General features: G+C 41.1%; 1 protein-coding gene across 1 annotated transcript; it reads left to right on the top strand.

Annotated features, from left to right (window-relative positions):
- The first annotated feature begins 35 nt into the window (after positions 1–35).
- Positions 36–27649, top strand: LOC113294774 (granule-bound starch synthase 1, chloroplastic/amyloplastic-like). The gene is made up of 12 exons (XM_026543151.1): positions 36–130; positions 4320–4336; positions 4474–4564; positions 14540–14619; positions 14723–14823; positions 14911–15020; positions 15134–15377; positions 15462–15638; positions 15723–15914; positions 16148–16234; positions 27154–27282; positions 27518–27649. Exons 1-12 carry the CDS (start codon positions 36–38, stop codon positions 27632–27634), a joined length of 1440 nt encoding a protein of 479 aa, XP_026398936.1. The 3' UTR covers positions 27635–27649.
- Positions 27650–27863: the final 214 nt, after the last annotated feature.

Below are 27863 nucleotides of genomic sequence, written 5' to 3'. Positions count from 1 at the left end.
CTGTAAAAAGGAAATCTATAAAAGAATCAAACGCAATGCAGAGAGCAACATTTGTCGTTAAAAGAACAATTATTGGAATTGAGATAGGATTTTCGTGGTACTACATGGCATGTCCAGTTTGCAAAGAAATGTATGTCTACATGAAAGGCGATCCATGGTGCAATAGATGTGTAGTAATAGTAAACGCACCAATTCCACGGTAACAAATTATTAAGTTATAAATATCCATTATTTCTTATTAAATTTTATAAAAGAATATTACTAAATTAACACATGCTTTGTAACAGTTACATTCTCCAACTTATAGTACATGACGGTAACGAAAGCGGTATATTCACATCAAGGGGATACACGACTGAAATGGTTATAGATAACAATATTATAGTATCAAAAATGATGGCATTGCCAACCGCAGATGTACACGTAACTGTAATGTTTATGATAAGCACAAATTTTTAGGAGAAAAACAGAATGAAAACTCTTAAAGAATAATTTTGTTTTGCAGAAAACTGGACAGACTGCATTGAAGAAATATTGACTGCAATAGGGAAATCAATGATCTTTAGGTTCATACTTGAAGAAAGAAACTACAGATATCTCACTTTAAAAGAAAATGACATATTTCATTGTGATAATGCTTTGGATAAAGCATATCTATTAAACAAAAACGAAAGGGTAATTATAACTCCTACGGAGAAAAACTCCACCTACTAAGAATGATCTGGTGAAAAAAAGAAAGCATGACACTATAGAAAACGACGATGACATGCCAACGTTGATCGAACTAGATGCACATGATGATGAAATGGACGAGATTATGGAAAGGGATCCTAACATGTCACCATTGGTCGAGATAGATGAAAAAATCAAAGAAGTGTTTTACTTATTAATAGAAATTATAGATAACTTGAGTATTTATTTTTAGACACACCGCTTTTGAAACATATTATTATTCTTCGATAGTATATTGTTTAAATTTTGTTAAACCACAAACAAATGTTTGTAATTTTAAACCAAATGGGTGCAAATTTTATAATTAACAGTGTCACCATGGCGTTCTTTCTTGGGGACCAGTGTCCATCTTGGATAAAGCCTATTAACCTGTATCAAGGAACTATGCTTAAGTAGTAGTTCAAACACCACTAACAAACATGTAATGATGATAAGGTGCTACTTAAAACTTGATTTAACATAATACTGTTACATTGGTCGACTTCTAAATCTCAACATAAATGAACTATATCTGCAGTAACACCGCATCCACACTTCTTGTGTTTCACATTTATTTTTATTTTCTTTTGAAAATTGCATTTTACGAATTTGCATATGATATACATACCTTCAAAAACGTCTACAAATAAAGTCGTTAGATACGACAATGTGTTAATAACGTTAATAAACAAAAGGTTGGACGAAAAAAAGTGTAATTTTGTTTAATTTGCAAAAAATTTAAAAGCATATAAAATTTAATTATTTAAAAATTAAAATTTATGGAGTAAATTTTTTTTTAATTATTTTAAAATTTGTCGATGAAATTAATACATAAATTTAGGTTTATAATATCAAATGTAAATTATCGAATCATTAGATACCTAAAGGGTATCACAATTCACTCTTTCCCTTTAGAAAATCAAACTAATCAAAAGCTATTCAAAAAAATTCTAACGTATTTAACCAGGGGATTGCGGCGAAGCCCTGCACACTAATTAGCTGATCCCACCGGGCCCGGTGCATAGCACGAGTTACATACTAGTACATTGATAATATCGGTTTCAATGAATAAATTTTTCATCAACATGCATCTAGCCTTTACAGACAAGCACAACGACAATTAGAGATGATAAAAATCCCTAATATATTTATGATATAAAATCAATGACTATATGGTAGGATATAAGATGGAAACCATATTTCAATTGCAAGACAAGAAAATATAAAAGATAAAAATGAAGGATAACATGAAAGATTTTCCGACATAATGAGATAGCAATCACAACGTTGGCTAATAAACCTCCTTGTATTTTAGAAATTTGAGATATGTATATGATTCTTGTTATTTTTTACTAAGATATTACAAATATTTGAAATTCTAGTTCTAATGATATATCACCGATGAAAACCGATATAATTTTTTGTATAGGTATACCGGAACCGGCAGATACGAGCGAGACCGATACACAATATTAACTACCTTGCTCATACCAAAGGTAAATCAATCGATTCTTGACCATAAATGAAGTTATTAAGAAACACATTGTTCCGCTATCTCGTTGCTTTATCTCAGGTTATGTATAACCTGAGTCTGTGCACCCCCTTAACATTCCGGCTATACTTATTGGACAATTTTTATACCGCAAAACCACTTTTATTTCCGAGTAAAATGTTTTCTCTCTCTTAGTACATCGTCTCCAAAGAAAAAATAAATAAAAGAAAACTCTTCATCGCCTATACTTGCATGTTTTCCAGTGAACCTCATCATCAACAACGACATGGCAACTCCATCACCATCAGCACATCTCTTTCTTCCATTGCTAACCAATATAGAGTTGTAATGTTGATTAATGAAACAACAAAGATGAAGCAAATCTCTTCCTAAGGAAATACTCTTTCCGAATCAGTATATATATAAGGTTTTCTATAAAGTAGTTCTTGCCAAAATGTTAGATTATCCGTTCATGATTTTAATTTGTCTACACAAATTTATGACAAAAACAGAAAACAAACCCTAATTTCTACATTGGAAGGTAATTTTGAGAAAGAAAGATCCCAGGATAATACTAATAGATGATTGGGAAAGAGAAGGAACAATTAGAGCGAGTATTTTGAGCCTGAAAATGAAATCCAATTTCAATCAGCGACATCTCCTTCTTTCCTGGTTAAACAGATTTATAGTATAGAATTTAAGGAATGTATTGACCTTAATGACGTGTTCATGCATCATCAAATATCAGGAAGATGAAGATGCGAATAGCAAATTAGCACTTATGATTTGACCGAAATATTTTTGAAATCAAAATTCTTAGATCTCTATTCTAGTCAAAATCTAAAATTAAGTCTAATCATTTATTTTAGGGGTTATTGTTTACAATTCTGAGTAGTTATCTTATTCTCTTGAATATTAGGTTGTTTAGAGGCGCTCCAATGGAATATGTGTGAAGAAAAAATCTTAATCCATGTGGGATCCATAACCATATTTATAAAATACAATTTCCGACTAATTGATGTGAATGTGATGTGGTAAAAAAAAATTTAGACATCCTCTAGGTGAACCTTTAGTTTTAGACATTCACTTAGAGGATGTCTTCGCATCCTAGTCACACTTTTATTAATAAAAATCATACAAAATTAAAAATGAAAAGGATTTTAACCAATTGTATGCCTACAAATATGAATCATCCACATTCACCATTGGAGAAGTTCTTAGAAATAATCTGTAAACCTCTCATATGATCTTCTATCATTATGAATATGTAAATCATCGGGGAAAATCAGCGTGAAAAAAACAGAAAAGTTAAGTTAAAAATAAGAAAGAAAGTTAAAAACAAGAAAGAAAAAAGAAGTGGTTTAGGCTGTCTCACTAACCAATAAGCATGGGCGGAATGTGCACCCCTATAGAGGGGTGTAGAAATTTGGACTTGTATAACCTGATCACAAGTACAATTATTAATTAATTAATAATATGAATTTCAGGTGATTTTCCTCTGTTATGGTTGAAAGCTGAACAAAGCTCTCTTCCTAGAGTTTCTGACCCCATCGGGATATATTTTAGCCAATAGGATCGTCCCGTTATTTCACACCACCAATATTTCCTCTGGGAACACCATCGTATTCCTGTTTTTCACACCACAAACATTACCACCGTATTCCAGTTTTTACACACCATAATTATTGCGTCTCTATCATCACACATAATTTTATGTCCGCAAATAAACGCTAATCACCGATGGTAACCGAAACGGTGGTAGGAGACGTGGTGTCAATGTCAATCCATGTCGAGGTATCAAGCACTATACAATCGATGCTTACGTATAAACATACAAAGTAGGGGAAAAAAATCCAGAAAAGCAGCATATTTTGTCTACTGAACAAGGTAATGTGGGGATTTTCTATTGTGGTAAACTGTGTGCATTCTATAAGTGCACATGAGCTTCCTACTGTAACGTGATTATTCTATGTATAGTTCACGATGAAAATAACAAGCTGCTGGTGCTGAGTAAACTGATTAAACTGTATAGTATGTTAATCAGAAAATTTGGTTTTGGTTTCTTTTCCTTCTTATTCTTTCTTATTAAAATTTGGTTATGGTTTTTGTTTTGCAGATATGATTGTGAAAAGGGTAAATAGCTAAATCTATTTTCAGGGTTTTCTTTTCCTCTTATATTAACAACAAAGATATTTTAGGTTGACCTCCTTCTTTTGTTTAATTTTTGTTATTCTGACTGTTTTGCTTTGCTTGGTACATGATTTGTGCAGCTGTTGATGGACTACAAGCCAACAAGTTTGATGATGTTACAAAGTCAAATCGAACCCGTCCAAAGAATTGTGCTCTTGAGGATGCAAGGAGGTGGGAGTAATATTATGTTATGTTTGAATTCTTCAATACTATTTTTATTTTCTTATTTTTGGAACAGTAATAAGTAATTTGATTTGATCTGGATTTGTTTGATTTTCAGCAAAACGTGGATAAAAATGTACAGAGGTTTTAGGGGTTGTTTGCGATGCATATTCAGAAGAATCTCATAGACAAAACTCTTCAGGTATATGGTTAATTTTACTTATTTGGGATCTTAATGTAGCTGCTTTGATCGTTTTTCTTTGGTCTTTAGTATGTCTGCAAATCTCATAAAAAACTCTTTAGATATATGACTAGTTTTAATTTTTTGAGGATCTTAATTTAGCTGCTTTGGTCTTTCTTCTTTGGTCTTTAATTAATATGTCTGCAAATCTCATAAACCAAAGTCTCCAGGTATATGATTAAGTTCAGTAACGATTTTGTAATACACGAAAACAATATCTTAAGAATTTATTGGTATATTACACACCTGTATACTAATTGTGAACACATAAATCTCGAAGCCATCCACGTGTTCACAAACAATATTCACATACATTCTAATTCTGAAATTGTACGTCGTATATGTAAAGGGGATGATTATATCGATTCATCGACTCTAAGCCTTCGGGCTTGTCATTGTCTAGTCGAATATTATCATGAATAATGTTCGTATAAAAGGGGTAAACAGAGAATCAAACATAAATGTAAAGCACATGACGTTCAATGCTGAATGTAAAATGCTGAAATATAAATGAGACAAAGATTTACGTGGTTCGTCACTAAGGCCTACATCCACGGGGTTGGTGTTTCACTATGTATTGAATGATTACAAAGATAGTCAAATGACTTTAGAGTACACATAGGTCTGCGGAAGTAGGGGGATCACTTACTCTTCCTATTTCTCTCTCCTATATTCTCCTATCTTTTCTCTGGATTGGTCGACCCCTTCTCTGTTAGTGGAGAGGGGTATTTATAGGGTTGGAACATGGGTCCTACTTCTGAGGTGTCGTTGTAATCTTATCTTCTTGTGCTTTGTGCCCATTACGCAGAGGTCTTCGGCATATGCTGCGGCCTAAGCTTGAATACGAAGGGTTATCCTCGCTTCTTCCACGAGCTGATTGACACGTGTATATCTCTTTGGTATTTAATGCGGGTATATGGATGTCTGCTCGTGTCAGACAAGTGTCTCTTTGTCTGGTCACATCTGTGTCAGTCAAACTTCCTCTCAGCCGTTGATCTGGGATCTTCCTCGGGATTGGGTGTATTAACACCCAAGGGGTATTATCTGGTGCTCCTCTAATCCATCATACCTATGTGATCCTCTGTCCCTGACCGTCAGATCTGCTGACCGGTGGCATCTTCTGATGAGATGCTTGTTATCTTGTTTTGCATGCCTTCCACGTGTCTCTTTCTGTACACGTGGTGGATGATGAAAGGTGTACGTACAATTTGCCCGTCTTCTTCTGACTTGGGCGTATTTTGCAATTTAGAAGAAGAAAGGTCGTCCTACACGTTTTATCTCTCCTGAAATAACTTCCCCTATAAATACGGGCACGTTTCCCACTTTGCATTAACTTTCCCCATAACTGCTACTTGGTACGAGGGACAATTATTGTCTTCTCTAGCTTTATAAATAGGAAAGAGAATATGAAAAAAACTTTTATCCTCTTCTTGTCAGTGTTCATCCTCTTCTTGTCAGTATTCATCCTTTCTTTGTTTTCTATTCTTGTTCTTTAGTCATTTATTATCGTCATTCTTGTGAGGAAGATAACAACATTCAATTTTCTGTCTCTTTCGCTCTCGACTGCTGTTGCCCCTGTATCACAGACAACTAGCTTTTGATATCTCCGATCCTCCTTTCTTCGACTGTGGTTGGTGCTTGTCGTCCTCTTCTATACATGTATGGGGTTTTTCATTAGCTGATCATCATTGATTTATCTATGTATCTACCCGTGTATTTCCTGCTGCTGTATTATTTGCTTTGTGATGAAGAAGACACATGTCGAAGCATATATGTTTGCCCCTGTTCTTTGTTACAAAGTCTGTGAGTCTGTATCTAAGTATTATCCCTGGAGTTTGATGGAGTATTTCTGGTTATTTTTAGTTATTAGGGTTTTTAATGTTTATCCGGATGAACCATCAATTATGGGTTTTTTGATCTTTAGTGATCTCCTCGTATTCTTCTCTAAACTGTTTTTGTGTTTCCTTGTAGATATATCTGATCGTCCGCGGGCTCCTTACCAAACCCCGCCGTCTAGTCCGCCAAGATCCCCTCCACGTCGAGATTCTGACAGATCTCCACTTGGGGAAGGTCCTTACAAGTCTTCGCAATCAGATCCTCGGGGTCATAGGGTTTCATCTTCCTCTGGTGCGAAGGTTGTGCCTACTAAGAAAGGGGATGTGCTGAAGGGTCCTTCTGGGTCTAGGTATGCTGTTAACCGCGCCCCTTCTCGTCCTCGTGAAGATTCTAGGAGTACGCAGGCTCCCCCTCGTGATGACTCTAGGAGTACGCGGGCTCCTCCTCCTCGTACTGAAATATTGGATATTCCGCCCCTTCGTTCTATGGCTCGTCCTTCAGTGCCTCCGCAGAAATCTTTGCCGCCTCCTCCCACGGTTTCTTTCAAAGGGAAGTACTCCAAGGGTACTATGTCGAGAGATGATCCGTCTAAAAATCTTCCTTCTAAAAGGAAAGCTTCGGAATTGAGTCCTACTTCTGATTCCGCAGACGAAGAAGAAACTGTCCCCGTGATACGCAACATTTCAGTTGGTAAGAAGAAGGTCACTTTCAAGCATATTGATCTTGAGATGTTCAAGGAAAAACATGAGCTTCAAGATTTTGAGGTTCGCTTCTATGCCCCTGACGATGATATCACTTACGAGCTCCTTGGTAAGTATCAGTTTGACGAGTTTCATCTATTGACTATGGTTGGAGCCTTCGAGACGGGTCTCATGTTGCCCCTATATAAGTCGGGTGACTCCTTTTATTATGACGTGCTGGCTAGTCGCGAAGGCTCTTCCACAAACACTCATAATCGTTCCGTGTCACAACTATCTGGGAATTATCTTCGTGCACTGAAGGAATGTTACCTGCGAAGCAAGGGAGAGACTATGATGACCTGCTATGTTCCAAATCCTGCTGAGAGAGAGTGGTACACTCCTCAGAATTTTAACAGTTCCTTTGGGGATTATGTCAACAGTAGAAACCGTAAGCCGTGGAGTGTTAGTCTTCGTAACATTGCTGCTCCTCGTGGTGAAATTCGTCTTTTGAGTGAGGTGAGTGATGCCAAGCTGAAGTATGTTCCTGGTACTGAGGGATATGCTAAACGGAAACTCTTTCCTGCTCGTGAAAGGATTAAGCGTGATCATGATTATGAATAGCATGCTACTATTATTGAGGTAGTTGGTCCTTGGGCTTATGGTTGGATTCCTGGTCCGCGCGGTTGGCGTCCTTCTGAAAACAGCAAGCCTCGTGAAACTCCTCCTGCTCGTTATGGAGATTTCTGTCCTTGGCGTCCGAATTTCGCGGGCATGAATTTTCCTTACGCTCTTGATGTCGTTTATGGAGATGAGGAGGAGGGTTCTGGTGCTACCCATCCACCGAAGAGTGCTGCTGCTTCCAAGGTATAGTTTCTTCTTATATTCTCTATTTTATTTGCCCCTTTCCTTGCTTGAAATAATTTTCATTTTTGAAGTGAGGGAAAAAATGAGCCTTTGTGGGGATGTGTACTGGTTTGTAGGTGTCGAAGAAGAAGAAACTTGGACCCAAACAATCTTCTACTGTGGCTACCGGTGAGGCTGAGGTTTATGAGGAGGTTATGAGTCCTGTAAACGAAGGGTATGCTGAGGATGAAGAAATTTCCGATGGAGAAGAGCGTACCGATACTTCTCATCCTGATGACGAAGGTGGTAATGGTGAAGAAGAAGTTTCCGCGGGTGGTGATGGTGAAGAAGAAATTGTCGCGGGTGGTGATAGTGAGTCTGATGGTAATATTACCGTTAGTCGTACTGGCGGGGGTGGATCTACCCCTGTTGGCGATAATATTGTTGGTGTGGGTAATCTGCCCGTTATTTCCCCTGAATTTTCTTTTGGTAGGATATATTCCGCGGGGGAATCCTTTGATGTGAATGCTGCCATGGGTCTTGCCGAAGACTTCTCATTGCTTTCCCAAATGATGATTGGGATGTGCTTGGGGATATTGGTAAAGAAGATGCCACCGGTCAGCAGGCTGAAAACGCAGGTGGTCATACTGAGGCTGGTGATGTCGAGAGTTGCGTGAGTGAGGGGAGAACAGCCAAAGGGAAGTCTGCGGTTGAATCTCCTTCAGAGGATTTCCCTTACTCGCTAATGCCTGAAGGAGAAGATGCCATTTTGGCTTGGCTTAAGAATAAAAATCTGATGTTCGTCCCCAACCCTGCCCCAGTGGTCCCTGGTCAGAAGAATTCTGACGCTTATACTCGTCAGATGATGCAAGTGTCTTCTGAAGCCCGCGTTGCTGAGATGTGAGAGAAGAATCTGAGAGCTTCAGAAGCTAACCTAGTGGTTGACCCTCCCTCCTATGTTGCTGATATGATGGCCATAGCTGATGGGTACCAATACGGTTTTCCCCAGCAGCGTGTCTTAGAGGTAAATCCTTGTACTGATTCCCTCATGATATACGAACATTGCATTCTTCGCGATATCTGATCCCTCGGGTATAATAATGTTTGTTGTTTGTGACATAGATGACGAGGAGCGAACATTGTAACCATGTTCTATACCAATTCTTTAAAGCAAAGTCTTTAAAGTTGGAGTCTAAGCTTCGTCATAGAGAAGAAGAACTATCTGCGACCGAGATGGAAATAAGTGAACTGAAGGGTCGCCTGAAGGAAAAGGAGCGGCTGGGTAATGCTGAGGAGAGTCTCTGTTCGGAACTTGCTATAGTCCGCAACGAATTGGAGCAAGCTCGTAGAAATGTATCGTCCCTCACAGGTTCGTATTTTTTATTGGTCTTTTACTCCTCGTGATTCCCTATTTTTACTTTGGTGTTCTGTCTGAGTCTCCCCACCCTATCTTCAGTGGGTGGAGTCCCTGAGATCATATGGCTTCGAAAAGAAAGGGAACGACAGAAATCCCGCATTGCAGAGTTGGTGGGTAAGTTGAAAAGAGAAGCCGTAAAGTGGAATGCTCGTGCTGATGAGCACAACGCCTTAGCAGCTGAGTGGCGTGAAAAACGAACACTGATGGTTGATATGCAAAATATGTTATGGACGCGTGACAACCTGCGGGATGCTCGAGGACATGCTTCGGACTTAGAGGCTAGAGTGCGTTTTTTGGAAGGAGAGTTACAACAGGCTCGTTCTTTCTTAGGCCCCGGGGTTAGGGATAGTATGCTGCATCTTACCGAGGAAAGAGATAATGCTAGGGCTGAGGTTGGTGCTCTTAGTAAAGACCTAGCAGCGTCTCGAGCTGATGTTGCTCGCCAAGTGGAATATGAAAGAGATCTTGAAGTGAATGTGTATCGACTCCATAAAAGGATGGGGGAGATGAATTACGAAGTCAACCATCTTCGTCACTTGGATTCAATGAAGCAGGTAGACTTAGACGCGAGTCAATTTTCTCTTACGAACCTTCAAACGGATTATAAGAAACTATCCGACGAATATGACTTTCTTGATGAGGCTCGGGACGTAGTTGTTAATGAGTATGAAGAGGCTTCGGCTAATGTCGAAGGTATAACCTCGTTTTATCGAGTGTGATTCTGTTATTTATTCGTTTTAACCCCTTGGTATTTCTTGTTTTCACCACTCGAGGGACAGCTTCACGCAGCAAATGATGAGCTTAAAAAAGCTCAATCTGCCTTAGTGCAGCAGGAAGGACAAGCCAACTATTTCAAAGGGTTGGCCGCGTCTCGTGAGGAAGCAGCAGAGATTTCCTCCAAAGAGGCGGAACGCCTATCTGCATTGTTGTCTCAGGCCAACCAGCGGACCGCTGTTATCACTTAGCAAAGGTTTAAGACCTCATGGATCGCATAATAAATTCCATGAGGTCTTAAACCTTTGCTTAGTGAGATATTACCGGAATTACTTGCTAGAGACAGTGAACTATGTCTTGAACTGCTAGCATTTGATGTAATTCGTGATAACAACCACAGGTGATATCTCCAAGATTGCTGCCAAGCTCGTGCCGTTTTGTCCAATTTGGCCCTGGACATATCCTGTTTCTCAGAATGCTCTAGAGAATCAAAACTCATATTCTCATAGGAAGCGGCCCACTTCCTCATTCAGATAGGTGAGTTTCCATAAAGAGTGTTACTGCTACACCCCACTTCAATCTTAAATTGAAACTATAGAACTCATTAAGACTTCTTAAAATTCATCCTTCACATGCAGTTACATTATCACGTCTACACCATAAGGAAGGGACAGAGAATAAAATTCTCTGATAGTGCTTACCTTTACCCACCACAAATTAGTTGTCTCATTCGAAACCTTGATCTTGGGATCTCCAGTCAGCAAGGTTGAGTATCCTTCATGGCAAGTTTAATTTATGAGCTTAAGCCCCTTCCCCCTCGATGCAATTCTAACTATCTCTTGGGATAAACCTTTCGTCAAAGATTGCGCGATATTCTCCTTGGACTTTATCCAATCAATGGAAATAACGTCGATTGAGATTAGTTATTTTCAGCTTTAGCTATTATATCTTGGCTAACACAATGTATAAATATAGCTGGCACAGGCCTATGCCAGAGAAGAATGTCTTCTAAAAAACATCTTAGGCACTCGGCCCCCTCTCGTGCTTTATCTAACTCAATACTCTCAGATTCCATAATGAATTGAGCAATATATGTTTGTTTGTAAATCTTCCAAAAACAAACCCTGATGCTAGAGTGAAACATATCCACTCGTAGACTTAGACTCCTCTGAGTCAACTATCCAGTTTACGTCACAAAGTCCCTGAAGGACAGCAAGATACCTTTGATAAATCAAATAAAAGGTAATAGAGTATTTTAGGTACCATAATACTCTACTCAGTGCATCTGAATGCTATTGCTCTGGACTAAAATTATATCTACTTAACTTACTCACAATATAGGCAATGTCTGGACTCTTACAGTTCATTAAATTCATCAGACATCCTATAACTCTTGAATATTCAAGTTAAGATACTCCATTACCCTTTTTTCTTAAGTCTACATGAATAATCGTACGGAGTACAAGCAGGCTTACAATCACACTGATTGTATCTCTTATGCACAAATTCAAAATAATGAGAATGACAAAGACTACATATGTTAGATTATTTTCTAATCCTCATCCCTAAGATTACATCAACAGGGCCTAAGTCTTTCAAGTCAACGTTCTCATTCAGCGCATGTTTTTAGTGGAATTAATCACATCTATGTTTGTATCAAGTATAAGCATATCATCAACATACAAGCATACAATCACACAGGTATCCTTAACAAGTTACTTGTAAATATACTTGTCAGATTCATTAACTTAAATCCACTACACATTATCATATGATCAAATTTTCCATGTCACTGTTTACGTGCTTATTTTATAAACCATACAAAATTTTGTTCAACTTACAAACTTTGTCATCATAACCTTTCACTACAAAGTCCTCAGGTTGGTCTATGTAAATTTCTTTATCTAATTCACGATTTTAGAAAAGTTGTCTTAACATCCATCTGATATATCTCTAATTTGTTTATGACAACAATAACAATTAGCATCTCAACGGAAGTAAATCTCGTCACATGTGAATAAGAATCAAGGAAATATACACCTTCTTTTAGTTTATAGCCTTAAGCTACCAACTTAGCCTAATATTTTTCTACAGTTCCATATACCTAATGTTTCCTCTTAAAGAATCATTTACATCTCATGGTCTTATTCTCTGTAGGTAAACTATAAACCTCCCAAGTCAGGTTCCGACGTACTGATTCCATTTCACTAAATGAAGCTTCTTACCAGAATGGGGTTTCAGTAGATATCAAGGCTTCTTTACAAGTCCAGGGCTTAGACTAAGCTAGGCATGTTATGAAGTCGGCTTCATAAGAAGTCTCAAGTCTAATTTTTTTACTTCTATTAGGATCAACCTTAACTTTATCTTCCTTTAAGATAAGTTCTGACTATTTGAAAATAAATCTAGGGGATCAACAACACATCTCTAATGAGGTACAGATTTAAGAATAAACATGTTCAAAGAACTCAACATCCCTAGATTATGTAATAGTATTCACAACAAAGTCAGAAAAAATCACACCAAAGTCTGAAAAATCAGAACACACAACCAAAAATCTATATGTAGAAGTATACTCAGCATACCTTATATGAAGACACAATCAACATTTTTGGTTTCTATCTACTTCTTTTAGGAAGACGAATGGCAAACTTAGTCAAACACCCCCACACTTCGACGCATTCATAAGAAGGTCATCTACCTATCCATAAATCATATGGAGTTTTATCTTATCCTTAAGGGTACTCTATTCAGGATATACTAGTTAACATGACTGCCTCCCCCCACAAGGCCGCAGGTAATCCTGAACTAATCAACATGACAATTATCATCTTCTTAAGGATACAGTTGTTATGTTCAAGGCTTCTAATTGGTTTTGAACTTCAAGTTTATACATCTTAAGGCTTCTAAGGCATCATCCTTATCCCTAAGCAAGTATACAAGACAGTACCTCGTATAATCATCTACGGAAGTTATAAACCATATTTTACCACAGTGATTTTGGGTTGAACTCATGTCATCTAGGCCTAACTGAATTAATTCTAAAGGCTTAGAATTACTTTGAACATTTGTGCTAAAAGGTTTTAAAGCATATTTGATTCTTCACAGATTTCACTTTTGTGTTCAAAGTTCAAACTAAATTTGGGTACGCAGCCTATGCTATCCAATTAAGCATTGACTTATAAGTTTACGGTTACAAGCTTACCACATAAAACAATAAATCACATAAAGAAAGCACAAGAATCAACTATGTTCACATCATCAGATTTTTCCGTTAAGCTTATATAGACCCAAAGTCCTACAACTCTTGCTTAAAAAATAACTGCCTTGTTACAACAAGTTTTCCAGATTCAATTAAGATCTTAAATCTTTTTCCATCTACAATAAAACAAGATACAAGATTCTTGCATATGCTTGGAACATGAAAACTTCACTCAATGTGAGAGTATTACAGATATGAGCTTCTGCTCGACCTTTTCCTTTTATGCAACCTCTATTGCAGATGAATTACTCAAAAAGAGTTTCTCGACATCCCCTATCCTCTGATAGGAGGTGAACAGGTCTCTGTTTCAACAAACATTCTTGGTGGCTCCAGAGTCCACCTTCTGGTCTCTCACATTGGTTGTTAAAATAACTTCCGACATCATGTGAATAAACTCGTTCTAATTTGTTTCAACTAAATTAGCATTAACTTTCTACTTATTAAGGTTTTATGTTGTCTACACTTTACTACCGTATGGCCCGGAATTTTACAAACATAACAATCACCCTTAATTAAAGTAACGCCGGATTCAGTTTTACGAAACATACCTTTCTTATGAAGACTACGGTTAGAGTTGTGTTTGACATTCCCGCCTTTGTCAGCTTTGGAAGATTTGTGTTCATCCACATGCGCCTGGTAGCCATGTTCCTTTTCAATTTCATGTCACAATCTTCGTTTATACTCTGACCACGGACACGGTAATTTCCCAATCACCTAATACACCACATCTCACAAACCTTAGTTCCGAAACGGAAGATAATATGAGTTTTGAAGATAATATCTAGATTTACAAACTTCGTTTGAACCACCATATCAAAAAACTCATGATTACCCCATAAAAAATACTTTAGTTAACAACAAAAGTTTGCCCGTCAGAATTTTTCAGGAACATTTGTCTGTTTTGTAAAATATCAAAAAAATACTTTTACAACTCCAAAAATTCTGAAATTTTACGTGAGTAACTATCAGGATGTCTACTACGTTGTCTCAAAAGGGTTCATCGAAATTCAGCAGCTCTAGAAGCCCCAAGAATTCTGAATCTCAACAGCAACAAATATTTCTCTGGAACATACGGTGAGGCCTATCTTTTATGTTCCCTGAAATAGAAGCTCTCTCTATTTTTGTAAAAAGTAATACTCTACATGCTGAAGTAAAATAATTGTAATTCTCCCTCCAGGAGAGGAGGTCGTGTTCATCGCTAATGATTGGCATACGGCCCTCCTACCATGCTACCTTAAAAGTATATACCAATCTAAAGGGATGTACGAAACTGCCAAGGTAAGTTAACCACAAGGTTCTAAGTATAAATATGAGATCAAGAATCCTGTCGTTCTTGACTGATGCCGAGTTTTGTAATTCTTCTAGGTTGCTTATTGCATCCACAACATTGCTTACCAAGGAAGATTTGCTTTTTCCGATTTTGCGCTTCTCAATCTTCCGGATTCATTTAGGAGTTCTTTTGACTTTATTGACGGGTATAAGTCCTTGAATTGTCTTCCTACGAAATTATTTTCAGGATTTTTCCGGGAAATCCTCATTAAGTGCAAATTTTCACTTTTCCTTTTCTCAAAAAGTTGCTATGTTACAGGTATGAGAAGCCTGTTAAAGGAAGGAAGATTAACTGGATGAAGGCTGGAATATTAGAGGCAGACAAGGTCGTAACTGTGAGTCCATACTATGCTGAAGAACTTGCTTCAGGCCCGGATAAAGGTGTGGAACTGGATAATATTATATGCAGAGCTGGCTGTCTGGGTATTATAAATGGAATGGATGTTCAGGAGTGGAACCCATTTACTGATAAATATATCGACGTCAAATATGATGCCTCAACTGTAAGAAACCATTTTACATAATTTTTATGCCTCCACCATCCAGTAGTATGCTTGTGCTGGATTTTAACACAGAAATTTCATCAGGTGAGCGAGGGGAAGGCTCGTCTGAAAGAAGCACTGCAGGCAGAAGTAGGGTTACCTGTTGACCGTAATATTCCTGTCATAGGTTTCATTGGCAGACTTGAGGAGCAAAAGGGTTCGGATATTTTGGCAGCAGCAATCCCTGAATTTATTGACGAAGAAGTGCAGATAATTGTCCTTGTGAGTATAGGACTAGCTATCAGAATTTCAATTCATAAATTTGTTTGGTAATTAACTGTTTAACTTATTGTGGATTTATCTCAGGGTACTGGCAAAAAGCCCATGGAAAAACAGTTGGAGCAGTTAGAGACTTTGTATCCTGAAAAAGCTAGAGGAGTGGCGAAGTTCAACGTTCCCTTGGCTCATATGATCATAGCTGGGGCTGATTTTATGATGATCCCAAGCAGATTTGAACCATGTGGACTCATCCAGTTACATGCTATGCGTTATGGAACGGTATAGCCCGATTCAACTCTCACTATATAGACCACCTCATATCTGCGAGAAAAAAAACTGACTTCATTGAAACAGAGAGACCCAGGACTCCTCCGCCTATGTTTTGGTCAGTTGGTCTTTGCTGTGGGAGCATCATTGGGATAGAAGTATATGGAAATAATACTATTAGTTTGTTTTAGCAAGTTTAGAAATTTGTTTAACAGGCCATGAACATATGAGAAAATTTGGTACAGGTGCCTATTGTTGCCTCGACGGGTGGATTAGTGGACACTGTCAAAGAAGGTTTCACGGGATTTCAAATGGGAGCTTTCAACGTCAAAGTAAGTTCGAAGCATATAGCCATATACCTGTGAGCACACAAACCACGAGGGGTCCGAACGCTCACAATCAATCATTATCATCTAAAGAGATTATGATGATGGTACCCTGGTGTTGATTCATTGGTTCAAAACCTTCGGGTTTATCATGGCCTCATCCAACAACTCCATGCGTGGCGTTTGTGCATGGGATATAAGTATTAAGGAAAACAAAACATATAAGTAAACATGCACGGAGCTAAATGAATGTAAAGTGCTGAAATGTAAATAAGACCAAGGTTTACGTGGTTCAGCACTAAGGCCTACATCCACGGGGTTTGTTGTTTTACTATGTTCTTCACGGTTACACGAATAGTTGAATGACTTTTGGGGTTTACATGTTTCTCTCCTCTAAGGGATTAACTTACCCTTACTATTTATCTCTCTCTCTCTCTCCTTCCCTTCCTGATATTTTCGATCCCCCTTCCTCTTGGTGGAGATTGGGTATTTATAAGGTTAGAACGTGGGACCCATCTCTGAAGACCGTTGGAACCTTATCTTCTTGTGTCCTTGCGTCCATCACACGGAGGTCTGCGTTTGCCCCTTGATCCCGCAGAGGCATCCTCGCTCGTTCCACAGGTTGGTCGACACGTACACTGCTCAGAGTGCTTAATGTGGGTAGTTGAGGGGTCTGCTCGTGTCAGACAAGTGTCTTCTGCCCCTGTCAGTCCGTGTCAGCTAACTTTTTCTCCACCGTTGATCTTAGCTCCTCTTTTGGGGATGAGATAAAGTAACTCCTCGGGGTTTATTCGGTGTTTCGTGACGCATCATGTTTTGATGTTTTGGCCTGCATGCTTTCCACGTACCTTTTTATATACACGTGTCTGATAGTGAGATATATGTGTACACAATTTGCCCCTTTTCTTCGGGCTTGAATGACTAATGGGTGCCTTGAAGAAAAACTATCGTCGCATATTCTTCTCACTCCTAATAACTTCTCCTAGATACTTGGGCACGTTTTTTATTCGTGTATTAACTTCTTATTTAACGGGCACGTTTCCCATTCCTCCCTTAATCTCCTTCTCTTTCTTTCGGGTATTTTAAGGATAGAAAGAAAATTTAATTTCATTCTTCCTAAACACTCTCTCAGTTTTCATTCTTTTTTTCAGCCTTTAAATTTTCTGTCTGTCTTCATTGAACCTGTGACCTTAAATTCTCTGTCAGTCTTCATTGCACCTGTGATCTTAAATTTTCTGTCAGTCTTCATTGCACCTGTGATCTTAAATTCTCTCCACCTTAGCATTAACCACGCCCGCTTCTCCTGTTTGTTTCTTCTACTGCTGTTTTTGCCGGTAAGTTTTTCTTTTCTTTATTTCCACCGTTTTATGCTGTGTTGATTTGTGAATTCTCTGCTACTGTTGTTCCTTGTTTGTGATGAAGAACTTCTTCTGATGCTTGCATACTAGTTTGCCCCTGTTCTTCATCTTAAATTAAGGAAGCCATTACTTCGAGGGTGAAATTTTGAGCATGTATACTAATTTTAGGGTTGCTACGTTATCGTGGTTGTATTGCTATGGATGTGTTTTTTGATTTTTGGTAATGTTTTTTGATTGTGTGTAACTTGTTCTTGATTTTATTCTTTCCGCAGCCATGTCTGACCGTCCGCGGCCTACTTATCAGACTCCTGATTCTGGGTTATCGAGATCTCCTCCGCGTCGAGAGTCTCAAGATGATGTTCGTCGGAGTCGAGTTTCTTCTGGAGCGAAAGCCTCGTCCTCTAGGGAAGAGATTCCTCCGATAATTCCGTCTGGTTCTCGAAGAGTCTTTGATCGCTCAGTGGCTCGTCCTCCTGATGATACTAGGAGTACGCAGGCTCCGCCTCGCGCTGTTGCTTTTGACATTCCTCCTCTACGTTCGTTAGTGCCCGAGCATCATCTACGGTCTTCTCCAACTTTTAAAGGGAAGAATACGAAGGGTGTAGCTCCTAGGGTTGAATCTTCAAAGAATCCCCCCGTGAAGAGAAAAGCTTCGGAAGCGTTCGTTAGTTAATCCGGCCCCGCCGAGGAGGATGAGGCTGCTCCCTTAATACGCAATGTCTCTGTTAGCAGGAAAAAAGTAACCTTCAAGCATATCGATATTGAAATATTCAAGGAAAAGCATGAGCTTCAAGCCTTCGGGGTTCGTTTCTATGCCCCTGAGGATGATATTACTTATGAGCTTATCTCCAAGTATGAGTTCGATGAATTTCATTTGTTAACGACGGTTGGGGCATTCGAAGCTGGTCTCATGCTGCCGTTGTACAAATCAGGTGATTCCTTCTACTACGACATGCTCGCTAGTCGTGAGGGTTCTTCCACTAATACTCACAGCCGTTCCGTATCCCAACTATCGGGGAATTATCTCCGCGCCCTGAAGGAATGCTATCTGCGGAGTAAGGGGGAAACGTCGATGACTTGTTACGTCCCAAATCCCATGGAGAAGGAATGGTATACTCCTGAGAATTTCAATAACTCCTTCGGTAATTACGCCAATAGTAGGAATCGCAAGCCGTGGAGTGTCAGCCTTCGGAATCTCCCTGCTCCTCGAGGCGAGATTCGTCTGTTAAATGAGGTCAGCGATGCCAAGCTGAAGTATGTTCCTGGCACGGAGGCGTCCAGTCGTCGGAAACTCTTCCCCGCGCGAGAGAGGATCAAGCGCGATCATGACTACGAGTGGCACGCCACCGTTATCGAGATAGTTGGTCCGTGGGCTTATGGTTGGATTCCTGGTCTCCGCGGTTGGCGGCCTACCGAGAATAGTAAGCCGCGCGAGTCTCCTCCTGTTCGCTATGGAGATTTCTGCCCCTGGCGTCTGAACTTTGTGGGCATGAATTTTCCTTATGCCCTGGACGTCGTAGAGGGAGACGAGGAGGATGGTTCCGGTGCTATACTCCCACCGAAGAATATCTCAGCTGCTCAGGTACGCAGATTCTAGCTGCGCTTCTTTTTTAGAACTTCCATCAGACGGGAAAAATAATTCTTTTTGTGGTGTTGGTTTCAGGTATTGAAGAAGAAAAAGATTAGGCCGAAGCAGTCTTCTACTACGGTGATGGGCGAGGTTGAAGCCCAAGAAGAAGTTACTAGTCCAGTGAACGAAGAGTTTGCTGAGGACGAGATTACAGATGGGGAGGAACGTACTGGTACCTCCCCTATCAATGTCGAAGAAGAGGTCTTCGCTGGTCACGCTGGTGATGAAGGAAGGAACAAAGCTGTGGTGGCTGATGACGTTGTCATCGGGGATGTTTCCGTGCCTGCTGGTGATGTCGCGGATACCCTTCCCACTTCTCAATAATTTTCTTTTGATCGGATGTATTCCACAGGGGATTTCTTTGACGAAGCCCTCGATTTTCCCGAGGACTTCTCTTTACTTTCCCCCAATGATGATTGGGATGTTCTTGGTGGTGATGGTAATGGGGATGCTACTGTAGAAGATGTTGGTGCGGAGGAGCCTGCTGTGCATGTAGGCGCGGAGGAGCATGCCAACATTCGTGCTGAGGGGGTCGTGTCAGAGAAAGGAAAATCTGTCGTTGATGCGCCTGCCGATAGTCTTCCCCAGTCGCCGACGTCTGAGGGTGAGGACGCCATCATGGATTGGTTTAAGGAAAAGAATCTTCTGTTTGTCTCTCATCCGGCTCCTGTTGTTGCTGGGGAAAAGGAATCAACCGCGTATACCCGTCGCATGATGGAGATGTCTTCTAAGGCGCAGGTGTCTGAAGCCTGGGGAAAAAGGTTGACTGTTCCCGAAGCTACCCTCGTGTCGGAGCCTCCTACTTCCGTTGCCGATATGATGGCTATCGCCGATGGGTATCAATATGGCTTTCCGCAGCATCGTGTGCTGGAGGTAAATTTTCGTACATACTTCTACGTAACGATCAGACGCTTCGGTGAAATAATGTTTTGTCATCTTGATGTGTAGATGATGAGGAGCGAGCATTGTAACCACGTGCTGTATCAGTTCTTCAAAGCGAAATCTCTGAAGCTCGAGTCTAAGCTTCGTCACCGAGAAAAGGAATTATCTGCGGCTGAGGTGGAAATAGAAGAGCTGAAGAAAAGCCTTAAGGAGAAAGAAAAGCTGGGTGAAGCAGAGGCTGATCTTCGTTCAGAACTTGTTGCAGTGCGCGCTGAGTTAGAGCAAACTCGTAGCCAAGTTTCCACTTTCACAGGTTTGGTTCTTTCGCCGTATGTCGTCATTCTTTTATCTCTTAGTTGTTCTGTCTGAGTCTCCCCACCCTATCTCCAGTGGGTGGCGTCCCCGAGCTGATATGGCTTCGAAACGAAAGAGTTCGGCAAAAATCTCGTATTAGAGATTTGGTTGAGAAAATTAAGAGTGAAGCTAAGAAATGGGATGCTCGGGCTGAGGTATGGCGCGCGCGGCATGTTCAGATGGTCGACATGCAAAATCTGTACAACCATGATCGTGCTTTATTTAATGGCACACTGCTGTGGACCCGTGATAATCTGCGGGAAGCCCGTGAGCGCACTTCCTTGTTGGAATCTAGGATTCAGCTGTTGGAAGAAGAATTACAGACGGCTCGATCCATTCCTCTTTCAGGGGTCCAGGATAATATGCTCTGTCTTGCCAGAGAAAGAGATGATGCTCGTGCTGAAGTCTACGCTCTCAGCAATGCTCTTTCCGCGTCTCGTGCCGACGTAGCTCGTCATGCTGAGTCTGAGAGGAATCTAGAAGTGTGCATGTACAGACTCAGCAAAGGGGTCTCAGAGATAAATAAAGAGGTCGACCACCTTCGTCATATGGACTCGATGAAGCAGGTAGAATTAGATGCCTGTCAATTTACTCTCACCAACCTTCAACTAGACTATAAGAAATTATCCGCGGAATATGATCATCTTGATGAAGCGCGAGATGCGGTTGTTAATGAGTATGAAGAGGCTTCGGCTTGTGTCGAAGGTATAATCCCATTTCATCGAGTGTGACCTTGTTTTTTTTCTACGCTAACTCCGTGGTGTTGTCTTTTTCAGAGCTCGAGGGACGCCTTCGCGTCACAAATGAAAAACTTGAAAAGGCTCAATCTTCCTTAGCGCAACAGGAAGAACAGACCAATCACTTCAAGAATTTAGCAGCAACCCGCGAGGAGGCCGTTGGTGCTGCTTCTAGAGAAGTGAATCGGCTATCTTCGTTATTATCCCAAGCCCAACAGCGGACAACAGTTATTAAACACAAGGCTCGTTGTCAATTGGCTGAGGAGACGAACAAGATGCTGGAGAGGATAGAACTTGGCCTAAGGAATGAACATGGTCTCGTGAAGAACTATCCTCGTCGTCCCGTTCCTTCTGCCTTGCCCAGCTCCTCGGGCCCTTCTTCTGGTGGGAGCGTCCCGTCAAGTCTTCGGAATAATCCTGCCGATGGGGCCGCCACTTAGGTAGAGATCGCAGCGTTTTGTAGGATCCGCGGCATCATTATACTTTTTGTAATCATGTAACAAGGATATTTTTTGCTGATGATCCTGTAAAAGGAATATTTTTTGATTGTGTATCCTTGACTTTGGCCTTTCACTTCTTGTAATCACCCTTTATGAAATGAATCCTCTTCTTGATATACCTACAATGTTGTTTTGTTTTTATTTTAAGTATTTGTGAAAAATCAAAACAAAAGTTTTTAAGTGTTTTTGAGTGCGATACTGAAGGAAGGTACCTTCGTGATCGTCTTGAGACCTGTCACCCCGCTGGCGAATCCTGGGCCAGAGGATTCCCAGACGGTGGGGGCCGGGGCAACGTTCTAGGATATGGGATTAAAATATTTACGCACCCATTCCGTCGACCCGTTGCCTTAAGATTGGTTGGGTATCTCTTTCTGCTGGGTGCCTTCCCCCTGGTCCTACACTTATGGACACTGATGGGGGAGCCCTGAGAGATTGTAGATTAACTACTTTCCCCAATATTGTAGGTAGATTCCACTGACTTGATAATTTGAAAGCTTGTTTGATTGATAAGTTGAGGTCTGCAATTCCTCTTCCAGAGATAGAAACATGTGGAGCGGTCAGGCTCCCTTCTTCTTCTGGTACACTCCAAGCAGATTCAAATCTGCGTTGCTTCTATGGGAAGTATGGTTTGAGCCATTTAGCATTCCAAGGATGCCGGAGGACCTCGCCTTTTAGATTACGAAGGTAGTAGGAACCGTTACCCGCAATGTCGTGGATCATAAAAGGTCCTCCCCATGTAGGTGCTAACTTTCCCCATTTCTTTTCTTGCTGATACCGTGGGATTGTTCTCAACACATACTGTCCCTCTACAAAATTCCGTAGCTTTACCTTTTTGTTGTACTCCCTTGCTAGTCTTCGTTGATAATTTTCCATCTTTTGCAATGCTACTTCCCTTCTTCCTTCCAAGTCGTCCAACCTTTCTAACATCATATCTGTTGTGAGGTTTTTCTCCCAAGCTTCGGTCTTCGTGGTTGGCATGAGGATTTCCGTAGGTATGACTGCTTCAGCTCCATAAGTTAGAAGAAACGGGGATTCCCCGGTAGCGGATCTTCGTGTTGTCCTGTATGCCCATAAGACATTGTGCAGTTGTTCGCACCATCTTCCCTTATGCTCGTCTAATTGTTTTTTGAGTATAAGGGCGAGGGTCTTGTTGGTAGCTTCCGCTTGTCCGTTGCTTTGAGGGTATGGGGGTGGACTTGTTCTTTCTTATTTTGAAGTGTCGAAGAGCATGTCTATATTTTTTCCCTGTAATTGCTTGCCGTTATCAGATACAATTTCAGCAGGTATACCAAATCTGCAAATGATGTTCTGGAATATGAAAGTGAACACATCCGCGTCTCTGATCCTGGCCAAGGCCTTAGCCTCCACCCATTTACTGAAGTAGTCCGTGGCTACTATCAAAAATCGTCTCTTCCCTGATCCTTCGATGAAAGGCCCGACGATGTCTACGCCCCATTTTTCAAATGGCCACGGGCTATCGACAGAGTTTAACATTGTTGCCGGCGCGTGGATTTTTTTCGCGAAGCGCTGACATTCTTCACATTGTCGGGACATCCTCGCGGCATCTTGTATCATTGTCGGCCAGTAATATCCTTGCGTTTTTTCTTTGTCAGCTAGTGATCTCATGCCGCTATGATTCCCCGCGTCACCATAATGGATATCATTTAGAATTCGATGCCCCTCTTTCCGGGACAAGCAGCGTAGTAATGGTCCAAGGAAGGACTTCCTATACAGGACCCCCTCCCGAAGATCATATCTTCCCACTTTGGAGAGCATCTTCCTATCTTGTTTCCGATCCGCAGGTAAGCTTCCTTTTTCGAGAAAGGCATGTATTGTCACCCTCCAGTCATCTTCGTTGCTGAAGTCTTCGTCTTGATTTGCTCTTGACAGGATGTCCTCTTCATCAAAGTCATTATGGATGTCTTCTCCTACCTGGTCTTCGATATTTTCTTCCATCACATCTTGATTGGTAGCGAAGGAGAATTGAGATGCAATCGAAGGCTCGTATACCCTTGCTATTTTAATACCTTCGGCATTTTTATCCCTCAGCATGGATGATATATATGCTAGGGCATCCGCGTGCCTGAGGTCCCTTCTGCATAAGTGCCGGAACTTAATGTTCGGGATTTGTGATGCCAATGTTTGGACCAAGGCCATGTAAGCTGAAAGAGTGTCATCGTACACATTATACTCGAGCCCAATTTGTCGTATGACAAGCTGCGAATCACTTGTCAGCCTTACATCGGTTACCCCCATCTCTATTATTATACGTAGGGCATGTACGACAGCTTCGTATTCAACAATGTTGTTGGTATCCTCTTTGAATTCCAATCTAAGTGCCTGTATAATCCTTTCTCCAGTTGGGGTGATAATGACAATACCTATTCCTGCTCCTTCCTTATTTTTAGATCCGTCGACAAAGACTTCCCATTGTCTATGACTCGCAGGTTCGAGGATATCCATTGGATCCTTGATTTCTTCCTCGGCTTCTGGTATTCCCTTAATCTCTTCGTCGTTGTCAAGGGGGAGGTCTGCTAAGAAATCTGCCAGCACTTGGGACTTCTGAGAATGTTGAATTTCATGAATGATGTTGAATTGGTCCAGATGGGTGTTTCATTTGGCTATTCGGCCCACTTTTCAAGTCGAGCGTGCTTCTCGATAATTATTCGGAGATCTCCTTCTGTCTTGGGCACGCTCCCGTGAATTTCAACAAATAGGGGACTCATTCGGTCTAAGCCCCATTTGTAGCAGTTGATGCTTACCACTGGGTCCACGCTCCCTATGGCTTGGCAGATCTTATGCCATCTGTTTGTGTACTCCCTCGTGGTTTCCTTGTAGCCAATTGCTAGTGAAAAGATCTTATCCATCCCGGTGTTTACAGTCTTGTTGTACATGTATGTTCTTAAGAATTTCTCTGCGAGTTGGTCGTATGAGTGGATGGAGTTTGGTGGCAGATTATCAAACCATGATAACGCCGATCCCTTCAAGCTTGACGGGAAGTATCTACAGAGTACGGCGTCGTTCTGACCCCATCTAGCTAAGACACGGTTGTAGTACCGAACATGTGCAGTAGGGTCGCTGGATCCATCATAGCATTCGAACTTCGGGACAGGGCATTTCAGTGGAATATGGGTGTTGGCCAAGCGATGCGTTAAGGGCGTGGAGTTAGCTTCTCTCATTACCTCTTCTAACCTTCCCCCACCTTGTTTATTTTTTAATTGCCTGATCTCTGCCATCATCTCATCTCGTAGTTCCTCCATTGCGCGTTGGTGCTCTAAATTCTTCAGCTCATTACCGTCTGACTCTCCATCGTCATAATCCGGGTCGGATACGCTACGTCTCCTTGTCGCGTCTTCATTAGCCGCTAGGACGACTCTACAGTCTTGGTTTGGCTCTGGTGCTTTGGAGCTTGCTTCATCAAGTTGTTGGCTGGTCTTCGTGCTTAGAGAAATCCGCCCCTTTAAATCTTGATTTTCTCTGGCCAACAGAGCTACAGCTTCTGCGTAAACCTGCTGGTTCTTCCTCAGTTCCTCAAGCTCAGCCATTAGTCGGTGTGATTGGTTGGACCCCTGATTGGGAGTCCCAGCGCGTGCCGCTACAGCCGTGGTGCCTCCCTCCTCCATGGTCTGTACTAAAGGTGGCAGGGGTTCAGCTTCGGTTGCTGGTGTTTCCAAATTGGAGTGAGCGCCCCTCTGCGGTGCCAGAGCCGCCGGTATGGTTTGATTCTGATTATTTGTTAGCGGCATTCCAAAGGTTAGAAGGTGCGCGGGTTGGAATGTTCTGGATTCATCCACCCTTTCTCTTGGTTGATTAAGTTGACTCATGGCGAAGGTATTGCTAGCCTCCGCAGCCTTCGGGACTACCGCAGCCTCCCCGTACTTTATCGTTGCTGCTCTGAGAGCCGCCGCTGCAACTGAATTAGCGTTCATGGGTGAAGTGATTTCTGCAGTATCTTGCCTTCGATTGGTCATTTTAGCTTTATCTCCTTTCTGCTTGCTTCGGGTGATGATCGGGGTTGTCCTGGGTGTTTCTTTTGACAAAGCTTTGGATTTTCCTGCTTCCTGCGTCTTTTCCATCACGTGCCCTTTTGTTGATAATGAAATCTCGCGTAAACTTGCCTTATTTACTCACAACACGTTCTCTCTGCATAAGTTATTTCAAACAACAGAAACGGGAATATCCACGTGAAGCGGGTTAGTTGGCGAAATACAATTTTTCGAGAGGGAGTTAATACCCGCAGGCTATAAAATACGGGTTAGAGTTTTATTAAAGGAGATCCTTAGTATAAAAACTACGAAAATTGTAAATCCGATGGATTAGAACAATAACCCGCTTAGAACAATAACTCTTATCGAAGACCAAAGGTGGGTTTTTGAACATAATACAGTTAACGAATGATCTATACGGTCCGAGCTGATAAAATCAGAGCAATCATATGCCAAAATAAAATGAAATCACAGGACAAGATAAATCTTTTACCGGGACGAAGTCCCTGTTTCTAGCGCCAAATTGTGAGCACACAAACCACGAGGGGGTCCGAACGCTCACAATCAATCATTATCATCTAAAGAGATTATGATGATGGTACCCTGGTGTTGATTCATTGGCTCAAAACCTTCGGGTTTATCATGGCCTCATCCAACAACTCCATGCGTGGCGTTTGTGCATGGGATATAAGTATTAAGGAAAACAAAACATATAAGTAAACATGCACGGAGCTAAATGAATGTAAAGTGCTGAAATGTAAATAAGACCAAGGTTTACGTGGTTCAGCACTAAGGCCTACATCCACGGGGTTTGTTGTTTTACTATGTTCTTCACGGTTACACGAATAGTTGAATGACTTTTGGGGTTTACATGTTTCTCTCCTCTAAGGGATTAACTTACCCTTACTATTTCTCTCTCTCTCTCTCCTTCCCTTCCTGATATTTTCGATCCCCCTTCCTCTTGGTGGAGATTGGGTATTTATAAGGATAGAACGTGGGACCCATCTCTGAAGACCGTTGGAACCTTATCTTCTTGTGTCCTTGCGTCCATCACGCGGAGGTCTGCGTTTGCCCCTTGATCCCGCAGAGGCATCCTCGCTCGTTCCACAGGTTGGTCGACACGTACACTGCTCAGAGTGTTTAATGTGGGTAGTTGAGGGGTCTGCTCGTGTCAGACAAGTGTCTTCTGCCCCTGTCAGTCCGTGTCAGCTAACTTTCTCTCCACCGTTGATCTTAGCTCTTCTTTTGGGGATGAGATAAAGTAACTCCTCGGGGTTTATTCGGTGTTTCGTGACGCATCATGTTTTGATGTTTTGGCCTGCATGCTTTCCACGTACCTTTTTATATACACGTGTCTGATAGTGAGATATATGTGTACACAATAACCTTGTCCTGGAAATCCAATTTGATATTACAAACGCATATAAGTATGCATATATGTATTCTTTCTGAAACTAACATCTATATGGTCACGTTAGTGCGAGGCAATTGACCCATTAGACGTGACAGCAATCGCCACAACCACCAAAAAGGCCCTTGAAACCTATGGAACTCCAGCTTTAACAGAAATGATCCAGAACTGCATGGCTCAAGACCTCTCTTGGAAGGTGAGTAATTCTTGTAGGTATATGAAGGTAGCCCACGATCAATATGATTGGCATTCTGGATAGTTTCCAAAATAAAACTACAAATGCTTTGCCCCAGATACCAATGAAACGGTTCACTTGCGCAGGCTATAGTTGGGTGCAAAAATAGCTAGTCGTGTCTGCTAGTGATGATGTTTCTATGAGTGTATCTACTAATGACTTCTATACTTTCTGTTCTTGCCTTTGTGGTACACAGGGACCTGCCAAGAATTGGGAGGACATGTTGCTGAGCTTGGAAGTTGCAGGTAGTGAACCAGGAATTGAGGGCGATGAAATCGCTCCTCTTGCTAAAGAAAATGTTGCCACTCCTTGAGTGACAGAACGACTCCAGTGCAACTTAGAAGAGCTATTTCACAATCTAACCCAGGCGATTCCATTGCTGCACTGACAAGGCTGACAAGGCTCTGATTACTTCGATCATATCTAAGATTTGATAAAATTTATCCACTGCGAGTTGCATAGTGACTCAGTGGAAGAGTTCATGATGTGCATATGAAGTGGCTTTACTGGAAAAGAGATACTGCTACTCATTTTCCTTTTCT

The sequence above is a fragment of the Papaver somniferum genome, chromosome 7, assembly GCF_003573695.1.
Source record: "Papaver somniferum cultivar HN1 chromosome 7, ASM357369v1, whole genome shotgun sequence".
In the NCBI taxonomy this organism is placed as follows: Eukaryota; Viridiplantae; Streptophyta; class Magnoliopsida; order Ranunculales; family Papaveraceae; genus Papaver; species Papaver somniferum.
Note: the sequence above shows the minus strand (reverse complement) of the source record. Positions and strands in the feature narration are given on the sequence as shown.